The 11,814-nt window shown below is 44.3% G+C and overlaps 1 protein-coding gene across 4 annotated transcripts in view; it reads left to right on the top strand.

Moving 5' to 3' along the window:
* USP2 (ubiquitin specific peptidase 2) overlaps nt 1–5,254 on the top strand; it is a 30,457-nt gene extending 25,203 nt beyond the window's left edge. For 3 of the 4 annotated variants that reach the window (XM_027835678.1, XM_027835680.1, XM_027835679.1), the window contains exons 4-13: nt 513–636; nt 871–982; nt 1,104–1,214; nt 1,448–1,512; nt 1,746–1,849; nt 1,938–2,018; nt 2,168–2,246; nt 2,818–2,925; nt 3,121–3,241; nt 3,461–5,254. In XM_027835678.1, coding sequence (XP_027691479.1) covers nt 513–636; nt 871–982; nt 1,104–1,214; nt 1,448–1,512; nt 1,746–1,849; nt 1,938–2,018; nt 2,168–2,246; nt 2,818–2,925; nt 3,121–3,241; nt 3,461–3,548 — 993 coding nt within the window. In that variant the 3' untranslated portion in view covers nt 3,549–5,254. The remainder of the gene's footprint in view (nt 1–512; nt 637–870; nt 983–1,103; nt 1,215–1,447; nt 1,513–1,745; nt 1,850–1,937; nt 2,019–2,167; nt 2,247–2,817; nt 2,926–3,120; nt 3,242–3,460) is intronic. The other variant, XM_027835681.1, reaches the window with a different exon arrangement.
* Nucleotides 5,255–11,814: the final 6,560 nt, after the last annotated feature.

Below are 11,814 nucleotides of genomic sequence, written 5' to 3' on the forward strand. Positions count from 1 at the left end.
GCACCCTGTTGCACACCCCTGCAATAAATCACTCTTTACATCATCCTGTGCTGACACAGGGAGTTTACTACAGGTCAACAATCCTTGCACTTATGAAAAGAGGAGCTTGAGGTTGTGGGAGGATTCATATCTGGGGTAAACCAAAGAGTTACTGTATGCTAGGGAAGCTAGAACTCTAGACTGGGGTCACACATCTCTCCTACGGACTGAGCTGAGGGTAGGCAGCCGCCTAGGACGTAGCACATTGGTGGGCGTTGGGGTTGGGGGGGTTGGAGTCCCAGTGAGGGATGCATTTTAATACTGTTATTTATACATGTATATTTTAATGCCTAAATATTCCATTTTCCTGGCACATTGATATTTTTATTCCTTGATAAATTAAAGCACAAATTCTATGAACAGAAACACTTATGGGGTGGGGGTGGAGAATGCAATTCCCAAGCCTTGCTTATAGTGTACAGAAACCTTATCTCTCTGCTTTGCCCAGTAATGGCTCCTGTCATCTCTTTCAGTGCTTCATGAACTCAATCCTGCAGTGCCTGAGCAACACCCGGGAGCTGAGAGATTATTGCCTCCAGAGGCTCTACCTCCGTGACCTCAACAGCAGCAGCCATGCACATACAGCCCTTATGGAGGGTGAGGAATCTTTGGGCAGTTGTCCTGTTAACCCATGCTGTCTGGAAATTCATTTTCTCTTCTTTCCATGACAACTGCTTTAGCTATTCTCTGGTCTCCCCTTTGGTCATGTTCTCTGCCATTTTCCCTTTTTTTTTTTGGCATTTGCCTACTTTGGTTAGGGCCCCAGTTTCAGAGACCTTTAATGGACTGTTCTATGTCCTGGCATTTTCAGACACCTTTTCTTCCCAATAGAATTCGCAAAACTGATCCAGACCATATGGACTTCGTCAGCTAATGATGTGGTGAGCCCATCAGAGTTCAAGACCCAGATCCAGAGATTTGCACCCCGATTCGTTGGCTATAAGTAAGGCTTCTGCAGAGAGATGTCTCTTCCCAGGGTGGGTGAAGGGGACAGTGGAGAACCTCTGGGGAAATGTGTATGACCTACTCGCCCCCTCCCCTCCCCCTTACTGTTTTCCCTTTAGTCAGCAGGATGCTCAGGAGTTCCTTCGTTTTCTTCTGGATGGACTCCACAATGAGGTGAACCGGGTCACAGTACGGCCTAAGTCCAACCCTGACCACCTCGATCATCTTCCGTAAGTGAGAGAGGAGAATGGGCAAAAAGAAAAACTTAAAGAAAAAATGGGTTCTTCCATCTTCCCCCACAAAAGCAAAAGACAGTGAAATGACCAAGAAAACCAAAGTAGGATAGATTCTACATTAGATCTGAGTGCCATTTTGGGTCAGTGCTTCTATTACACTTGTAGCTTATCAGAATCTGAACCTTAACTCAATTATTGTTTAATCTTTCTCTTTCTGGGTACCACAGAGATGAGGAGAAAGGGCGACAAATGTGGAGGAAATATCTGGAAAGGGAAGACAGTCGAATTGGGGGTGAGTGCTGGAAATCATCTGTGAGGGATTTCAAGTTTTATTGTCACTTCGCACCTGAGCAATTGGGAAAAGAGGATGGAGATTCCCAAGGGAAAATCACTGTCCTTCCCAGGATTTAGTGCTTGGAAGCAGTACCATCAGGATACTGAAAAGAGAGCACATAACCTAATGTGTATTACTGCATGTCCTTATCCTCCTTGCTAATGTGTCTCACTTCCATCTTTTCCCCTCAGATCTCTTTGTTGGGCAGCTCAAGAGCTCCCTGACATGTACCGAGTGTGGTTATTGCTCTACCGTCTTTGACCCCTTCTGGGACCTCTCCCTACCCATTGCTAAGGTAATTCTGGCTGCTAGCCTACTTTTGAAACTCCCCTTCCCATCCTTTCCTCTCCATGGCCTCTTACCTTAGCTCTGTATCCTCCTAGCGGGGCTATCCTGAGGTAACCTTGATGGACTGCATGAGGCTCTTCACCAAAGAGGATGTGCTTGATGGAGATGAGAAGCCAGTAAGTGATCCTTCCCAATAGGCAAATAACACCTTTTTATTAACACCTTAGTTTACTTGGTGTTCAGCTGATCAAGCCCTGGGGTTCACTATCATTGAGTCCTATGATTTTCCCCACAACTCATCCTTTCTATTTCTTACGCTTTTCAGACATGCTGTCGCTGCAGAGCCAGAAAAAGGTGTACAAAGAAATTCTCCATCCAGAAGTTCCCAAAGATCTTGGTGCTCCGTATCCTTAGGGCCTAACAAGATAGGCATCTTGATTTTGGCGGAGGGTGAAGGGTAATGAAATGGACTGATTGAATTGTGGGGAGGTGAGGGTGATACAAGAATGGGACAATGAAATCCTCATTGTGTGAGGCAAATAGGTGGTGCAGTAGATGGAGCACCAAACCTTGAGTTAGGACGACCTGAATTCAAATGTGGCCTCAGACATTTACTAGTGTGACCCTGGAAAAGTCACTTAACTTCTCTCTGTTTTCTCATCCATAAAATGGGAATCGTAATAGCACTTACCTCCCAGGGCTATTGTGAGGATCAAAGGAGATGTTAATTGTAAAGCACTTAGCATTATGCCTGGCACAACAAAAGTGCTATGTAAATGTTAGCTATTATTATTTCTTCTTTCTTGCCTATTTTTCTGCTTTATTAAAAACAAGAAAGCTCAGTTAGGATTCCTATATTCATTATTTGGACTTTGTTCTCATACAGCACTTAGCACGGTGCCATTTACTTAGTAGACAGTAAGTGTTTGAGGAACAAATACTACCCTCTCTGCTCTTAACTCAAACCAATTCCAGATCTAAAGCGATTCTCAGAATCCAGGATACGAACCAGCAAACTCACAACATTTGTGAACTTCCCACTGAGAGACCTGGACTTGAGAGAATTTGCCTCAGAGAACACCAGTGAGTGTCTTAACAGAATTTGGGTGGGAATGAAGGGGAGAGGGGGAAGCATTACCACCTTTAGGTGAGAGAAGAGAGGAGTACTGAGAGCCAGCGAGAACAGGAGAGAGGATGGAACGAGGGGTGGCTGAGACCCTGAGGGGCTTGAAGCCTTGTGCCCCTTTCTGCTGTGTGACTCAGGACTTACTTGTTTAGACCACGCTGTTTACAACCTGTATGCTGTGTCCAATCACTCTGGAACCACCATGGGCGGCCACTATACTGCCTATTGTCGGAGTCCAGTGACAGGAGAATGGCACACTTTTAATGACTCCAGGTGAGTGGTCTTGGGAAAGGTGTGCCCCTCCCCCTCTCCTAGCAGGCGTAGGGGGGCCAGGAGGAGCAGAGTTTCTGTATTTCAGCAAGCAAAGACCTTGGGGCTGTTAAAAAATTTTAGTGGTAGCAAAGTAGTTGCCCCATATGAGTGCTAGTTTTCCAGAGATGTCCCTCGGCTAGCCCTTAACCATGACCCTGACTGTCCCTCCTTTCTCCACAGCGTCACACCCATGTCCTCCAGCCAAGTGCGAAGCAGCGATGCCTATTTGCTCTTTTACGAACTGGCCAGTCCACCCTCCCGTATGTAGCGGCAGGGGCGCCACAGTCCACCTCCCCATCCCTGTGGCAGCCCCACATCCTAAGTTTTTTTTAAAAGGACAAAAAAAAGAAACTGCAAATGAAAGCGAAAGAGAGAGAGTAATAAACTAAAATAAAGCTGCCGAGCAGGAGTTTATACAGCCTGGTCAGGGGCCGGGAGAGAGGAGCTGGGCGTTCCCAAGGTTCACCCAGACCTGGCTGGGAGAAGGCAGGAGGATGCGGAGACTGGAGTCACCAAGGCACTCCCTGGGCTTCTCGTGTTTTCTTTTTTTAAATTTGTGTTTTCCATGTGTGTAATAAATAACAGCAGTTGTGGGGAGAAAGCCCTTATCCATTTGCTGCTGTCTCCAGCCTCCAACTCCACCTGAGGAGACCGAGACCTCGCCCTCAGGAGCCTGACTAGGAGGACTGTGCCTGGCCACGCTGGCTCTGCAGAGAGGAGACCCCATCCTGGACCACCAGCCTACCGAAGTCACAACGTGAGCCACGAGGCCTCCTGACGCTGCTAACTCCAGAGGAACTGATTGTGGGATATTTTTTTTTGAAACAAGCAGTTTTTGTTTTTAAAAGCCCAATTTTCTTTTTTCTTTCTTTTTGTTTTTCAAACAACTACAAGCAGAGTTCTCAGACTGGAGATGTTCTCCCATATGCCTCTGCAGCTGGGGAGTTGTGTTGGTTTTATTTTTTAACTTGTCAAGCACAACTTTTTCTAACAATAGCCCCCAGTGGTGCTAGGCAGGCATGTCAGCAGGGCCCCAGGGCACAGCCATTATAGAACTGGCATCTAACAAGTTTCTTTTTTTTTTTTGAGCTTTTTGGATGGATCCTAGTTGCCTCTGAGAATTGTGCCTTACAGCATTTGGGGACTAGGGGAATGCCCTTCCCAGATATATCCCTCTGCCTTGTTTTCCCTTCCCCCAGTGCCATGCTCAACCTTGCTGGGGGAATAGGAACTATGTCCTTATACCACTGACTTACTTCACAGTGCAGTGAGATGAAGAAGCAAGTAGGTGAGGAGAACATCTCTCATGACAAGGTGTCTGATTCTCCCTGCCCACTTCCTCCAATCAATCTATGGTTCCACTTCCTAGGCATTTAAAGGACAGTACAAACCATTTCCCTGGCACCTTTCCCAGTTTTTCTTTTAATTTATTCCCTTCCTCCCTTCCATTCCCTCCTTCCCTCAGAGCTTCTCAGACATAGGCCCCTTGGACTGAGTTTCTCAGGGACACCCATGCTGCCCCTTTGGCTCCTTTCGGCATTAGTCTTTAGTACCATCCTGAGAGCCACAGCCATGAGTGCTTTGGGACATGCTGCCTCAGCCTTTAGTGTTTCTCCCCAACAAGGGCCTGGTTCTGCCCTTAGATAGATGGACACAACTCCACTGGGTCTCTGGAAAGGAAGATTATTCAGCCCCAAGGAACTGAGCTCCATGGGTCCTCCCCACCAGCAGACCCAGGATCAACTTGTGCTCCTCAGATTGAGGCAGGCACTCCAGTGCATTAAGGGGAAGACCCCATAGGTTTATCTGGCCTGACCCCCTTCTCCAGGGGAGACCTGTAAACCTGAGCCAAGGGGCTGGTGTACACTTGCTTACTGTGTAAGCAAGAGTAAAACAGAATGTCTAATGTACAGTGGAACCTTGTACAGAATAAATTTTAGCTTTGAGAAAAAAAAATGGCCTTTCTTTGTAAGTCAGCTGTTACTTGGTGTTGGGGCTTGATGTATCCAGACAAAGCTCCTTACAGTTTGGTGCTTAAGAGTTTTTACTGCATAGTCTTGGTGATCTACCATACCATGAGCAATGGCAGGATCATGTAAGGCAGGAAGCACTACCCTGGGTATCAGGAATTCTGTCCCTAATGATGTATATTGGGCAGCTAGGTGGCGCAGTGGATAGAGCACCGGGTCTGAAGTCAGAAAGACTTCATCATCGTGAGTTCAAATCTGATCTCGGACACTAGCTGTGTGATTCTGAGCAGGTCACTTAATACTCATCTGTAAAGTGAGCTGGAAAAGGAAATGGCAAACCATTCCAGTATCTCTGCCACGAAAACTGCAAATGGGGTCACAGAAATTCACACATGACTGAAACAACCAAACACCAACAACTGTGATGTATATTGATGCATATTGGGCAATCGTTGAACATCATAGAACCTTGGAACTAGAAAAGGCCTCTGAGGTCATCTCATCTAACCTATCCTTTGTAGCAACTGATCATCCAGCTTCCACTTAAAAACCTTCAGGGATGAAGAACATATTTCCTAAGGCAGCCCATCCCATCATCTCAAATTTTGAGGAAGGTCTTTTCTCTGAAATCTTGCTTCTAGGGAGCTTCTGTTCCTTTGACCTGTTTCTTCTCTGACAACATGCTGGAACCTCAGTTTCCTCACCTGAAATGTGGTGAGGTTTAATTAGATCTCTTCAGCCCTTTCAATAGCCAAAGTTATATGACTAAACCCTTTTTAGTAAGTACCTGCATTTCCCCTTCTAAACAACCTACATGAAAGACCACCCATTGATTACAGCAGTAACTATTTAAACCAAGAGTCACAAGCCTGTAAGATTGCAAAATCTTCCTCATTACATAATTACACATACTTTTGTGTTAGGTTAAAGTAAAACCTTACCTCATGCAGTAAAGGCAATTTTTTTTTCAGTTTTATATAATATTATCTTGCCTGTTAAAAATAAGAGCCCTATTACTTTAGACTTATATCCTTTGATTCTCATGTTCCTCCAGCATTTGCTCTCTCAACCTTTAATTGCTGAAGTCACTGCAAATTTAGATTAGATTTAATCTCAAGATTTCTTCCACCCATCTTAGCCATCCTTTGACATCATTTGTACAATACTACACCAGTCCTGAGGCCATAAAGTAGTCTTTTGAGTATGCCAAGGACTGAGATCCCCTAAACTCAGATTTTATTAGGGAAATGCCATCCCCTTACCTGATATTGGCCCTCTTTGCTACCCCCACCCCACCCCAACTGTGCTGTCTCATTCCATTTATTAACCACCTCTGGGCAAGGCTAAGTGTAATGGATAAAAAAATGCTGAATAACCCTTGCCCTCACAGAATTTATGTTCTACTCAGGAATAGGGGGAAGGTTAGAAGATGGATGCTTGAGTATGTCCAAGTTCACGTGAAGACGAAGAGAGCGCTAATAACTGGAGGGATGAGAAGACTTCATTTAGGAGAAGGGCACCTAGGCTGCTTCTGGAAGGAAGCTAGGGATTCCAAGAGGCAGAGGTGAGGGGGAATGTGTTCTAGGAATTTGGGGGGAAGACTGTGAGAAGATATAGAGATGGGAGATGGCAAATCAGGTTCAGGCAGTACTATGGTCATTTGGCTCCAGCAAAGTACATGAAAGAGTGGTACAAAATATCCAGACGCATATGTCCTAGAAGCAATTAGGTAACACAGAATAATGTTGGACTTGGAGTCAGAAAGAACTGAGTTCAAGAACTGTCTTAGACACTCAGATGTGGGACTCTGGGCAAGTCACATCATCTGTTTTCTTCAGTTTCTCTGTCTCTAAAATGGGGATAATAATAGTGCTTCCCAAGGTGATTTTGAAGATCAAATGAGAAGAATGCTTTGAAAATCTTAAGGTGCTCTATTAATGGTAGCTCTTAAATTTTGTTTTAAGTACAGTCATTACTGGAGAGTTAGGAGGAATTAGCTTATTGAGGGGCTTTCAAAATGCCAGGCTGAGGGAGGTTATATTTTACCCTAAATGCAATAAGCCACTGAAGACTATCGAGGACTTGAGTTAAAATAGTCAGGTCTGGGCTTTAGGGATGATAATTTAGCAGTTGTAAAAAGGATGGATCAGAGAGAGGAGAAACAGAAAGGAGGCTATTGATGAGGGCCCAAACAGGATGGTGTAAAGGAAGGGACCAATACAAAGGATGTTGCAGAAGTAGCTGTGACCAGACCAGACAATTAATTGGTTATGGAAGATAATGAAGAGGGAAGAGTAAAGATACCTTCAACACTGTGCAAACAAGGCACTGGTAGAACAGTGGTCTTCTCGAGAGAAATAGGGAAGTTTGGAGGTGGGGTTTAGGGATGATGTTATAAGTTCCATCTTGAATATAGGGAGTTTTGAGTTGCCTGCATTTATGTGGAGATAGCCAGTGGACAGCTGGAAATAAGGGACTGGAATACAGGAGAGAGGTGAGCTAGATATGGAGATCTGAGAGTCATGTAGAGGTGTATTACCATGTACATCACCATGTAGAGGTGATCATTGAATCCTTGGGGGATTTATGAGACCACCAAGAAAGTAACTATAGACAGAAAAGAGAGCCCATGGCTTTGGGGAATATTCTTATAGGAAAGAGGCAAAGATCGGGCCAACACCCACCCCACCCCAACGACAACAGGGCTTCTTCTCATAGGAAAAAAGCAATCATGACCTTGAACCCCTAGGAACTTTCCCTAGTGTCCTAACATCCTGAGGCCTACTTTGGGGTGATAGCCCACCCTACACATAACCCAATTCCTAAACTTCAAAGTACCAAAGACTTTTCCCCTATATCATAGTTGGATGGCAGCTACATAAAGCACCTATTTTCCATGCAGTAGTTCCCTTTGCTGTGGAAATCAAACTGGAAGAGAAATTGGGTGTCAAACTGAACAGAAATAAAAGCTACATCCCTCCTTGCTTTAGCTTTTCACCGGTGAAGTCAGGGGGACTTGTGGTTTATTTCTTGAAGGTAGACTACACACTTGTTTTCTTCATCCATTTGTTCATTCACCCAAAAAAGCAAAGCACTTATTAAAAGCCTACTATGGGCCAGGGGGGTGTAGAGTGTTCAGGAAAGACTAGTACCTCTGCTGAGGGCTGCTGAAGCCTTTTCAGGGCTGCTTTCCACTTTTGGTGCCCACCTGCAACCCAGCTCTCACCTATGGCTCCAAGAAGCTGTAGCGTGGGCATTAGCCATACCCTGGTAAAACCATCTCAGCAGACAGGCTAAATGAGATCAAGGGTAATCGACTGACCTTAGACATCAGTGAGTCAGGGGGGTGTCTACCCCATGCATGTGAAGACTTCCCCCGGCAGAATGGGCAGATGTGAACAATTTGTTCCAACAGACCATGATGGCAGTGGAAGGCAGGGGCTGTGGAGCACTCAGAACTTAATCAGACATCAAAGATGCCAAGGTCATCCGCTGCATCCCAACCATTGCCAGTTGTTTTGACTTTTGTATTGCCAGTGGCATTCAATGACTCTGAAAGAGAGAGTGGGGCTGATGTCTTCATGCAATTCTGCCTCACTTAAATCCATTTTGTGCATGAATTCAATGAACAAATGTATGAAGTCAAATGACATCACCCATACGTTTTTACCATTTTTACCTACTTCAAAGTCCTGTGGCAATGGCCAAATGATAAAGCAACAGGTACAAATACACTGGGAGCCATAGTCACAACCCTGCATATAGGTGGCCCAGACCAGAGGGTCATTTTCTCACTGGACTGAAGCAGCAGTGAGATTTGGCATGCCCCTAGATGTCTGAGCAGCCCTTTGTAAGGACCACATTGCTTACCTCCTAACATGAGAAAGGGGCTAGAAAAGGTACCCTAAAAATTGTCTGCTTCACCTAACCTAACCCCGGTCTGCTTATTGCAGAAGGTGGGGATCCCACTCTATGGTGGAAATACAAAAAAAAGTACAAAAACTTTCGCAAAGATGATTCTACTCACCTTTGGTACATGGGATGTGTTCACATTTATGGGCAACAAGAAATCTAATAGACCTGAAAGACGAACAGTTCTTGTTGCAAGAAAACTCAGCAGGTATCCCATCTAAATAAAACAAGGCTGGCAAATAAAGGCTAGCTTACTGAAGTCAGAGCTGGAGTCAGAGTGATTATAGTGATGGGGAGAACTGTAGAGCTGGCATAGGTTTCACAATCAAAACTAATCTAGTCAACAAGCCTCTATACCTCCCAAAAGGAGTGAATTATGACAATATGATTGCCACTTGCAGGAAAGTGCCATGCCACCATAATCAGTACATATGCTCCCACTATGATGAACTCTAATGAAGTCAAAGAAAAATTTTATGAAGACCTTGAGATCCTCATCCTTAATGTGCCAAAAGAAGACAAGCTTGTCATTCTGGGTGACTTTAACACCAGAGTAGTAACAGACTATCAGACATGGCAGAGAATCCTTGGGAGGAATGGAGTTGGAAAACAGTAACAGCAATGGTCACTTACCACTGAAGATTTATGCATCTCATGACCTCATCACCTGTACCATCTTCTATTTATCTAAACTTCAATTAAATAAACTTCAGCTCGGCAATAAAACCTCATGGTGCACCCTCATAGCAAATATTGGCATTTAATAGACTATGTCATTGTAAGGAGAAGAGACAGACAGGATGTGAGAGTCATGAAGGCAATGTGTGGCCCAGAGTGTTGAACTGATCATGGACATATCTTTTCCAAGCTAAATATTCGCATTCAACAAAAGCTGCAGCCCCAAGACAAGCCAACTGTCAGAAGACTTAATGTCAACAAATTAGAGTACTTCTCTAAGCTTGAACAGTGTGTTGCTAACTTAGAGGGAAAGCTGAGCCAACATACAGTTGGCAACAGTAAAGCAAAAAAGGAGTGGGCAGCTTTCAGAGATTTGATGTACAGCACCACATTTACTCATCTGGGCCAGAGCACTCACAAACATCAAGAATAGTTTGATGAAAATGATGGGGAAATTCAGCAGCTGCTAAATGAAAAAACAAGAACTCCACAAAGTTTATCAGCAGGGCAGTTCATCCTTCTCTAAGAAGGCAGCATTTAATTCCATCAAAAGTAAAGTGCACATTTCTGCCTCACTTAAATCCAATTCACTTGCAAGTCAGGACATCACCCTCCTGATGTCATTGGTCTCTTCAAGCTGGAAGGATGAACAAACAAATAATTTGTTTGCATGTTGTCTTCCCCATTAGACTGTGAGCTCTTTGAGAGCAAGTGTTGTCTTCTGCCATTTTTTTATATCCCCAGCTCTTAGTACAGTCCCTAATGCACAGGAGGTGCTCAATAAATATTTTTTTGACTATTGACTGACTATTAAAAAAAAAAGTAAAGTGCAAGCAAAGTGTAGAAAGATGCAGGATTCTTGGCTTAGTAAGAAGACAGATGAAATACAGTTTCACACTGATAGTAACAATCCAAAGCACTTTCATGATGCCCTGAAGACTTTTCATGGGCCAAAAGACCTATGGTGCATCTCAACTACTCAACTCTGATGGAGCCACACTGATCAGTGATAAGGACATGGTCCCGCAGAGATGGGCTGAACACTTCCATAGTCTTCTCAGTAGACTGTCATCGACTAATGCTAAAGCCATTGACCATGTACCTCAGGTTGAAGTCAATCCCTCTCTAGCTGAACTTCCAACTGGACAAGAGATGCCATTAGACTCCTCTCATGTGGCAAAGTGCCTGGTGCTGATTCTATTCCAGCTGATATTTACAAGGCAGGGGGTCCACTGCTCATATAAAAGCTGGTGGAAATGTTCTAGGTTATATGGCAAGAGGAGATTATCCACCAGGAGTTCAAGGATGCCTCCATTGTTTATCTCTACAAAGGAAAGGGATATAGGTTGTCCTGCTACAATCACAGAGGGGTCTCTCTCTTAGTCATTGTCAGCAAGATTCTTGGCAGAGTCTTCCGTAATAGGCTTATCCTTCACCTGCAAGATAGTCTTCTACCTGAGAGCCAATGTGGCTTCAGAAAAGGCTAAAGAACAATTGATATGGTTTCTGCTGCCCAGCAACTCTAGGAGAAATGACAGGAGCAGAACAGAGGGCATACACAATATTTGGCAATCTGACCAAGGCCTTTGATACTGTCAGTCATGAGGGCTTGTAGAGGATCATGGCAAAATTTGGTTGGCCAGAGAAGTTCATCAATATTATATGTCAGTTTCATGATGGCATGCTTGCAAGGGTTCTGGATAATGTACAATGCTGTCACAGTTTCCCAATGGAAATGGAGTGAAGCAGAACTGTATGCTTGCTCCCAAGATTTTCAGCATGATGTTTTCAGCGATGTTGAACTCCTTCAATGAGGATGAAAACAGCATCAAAGTAGGTTACCACTGATAGTAAATGATTTAATTTGAAAAGGCTACAAGCCAAGACTAAAGTGGAGGGAAAGTTGGTGTGCAATTTTTTTGTTCACAGATGATTGTACACTCAATGCAGCCTCTGAGGCTGAGATGCAAGAGA

This window comes from Vombatus ursinus, unplaced genomic scaffold (assembly GCF_900497805.2).
Source record: "Vombatus ursinus unplaced genomic scaffold, bare-nosed wombat genome assembly UNPS02014816.1, whole genome shotgun sequence".
Taxonomy (NCBI): domain Eukaryota; kingdom Metazoa; phylum Chordata; class Mammalia; order Diprotodontia; family Vombatidae; genus Vombatus; species Vombatus ursinus.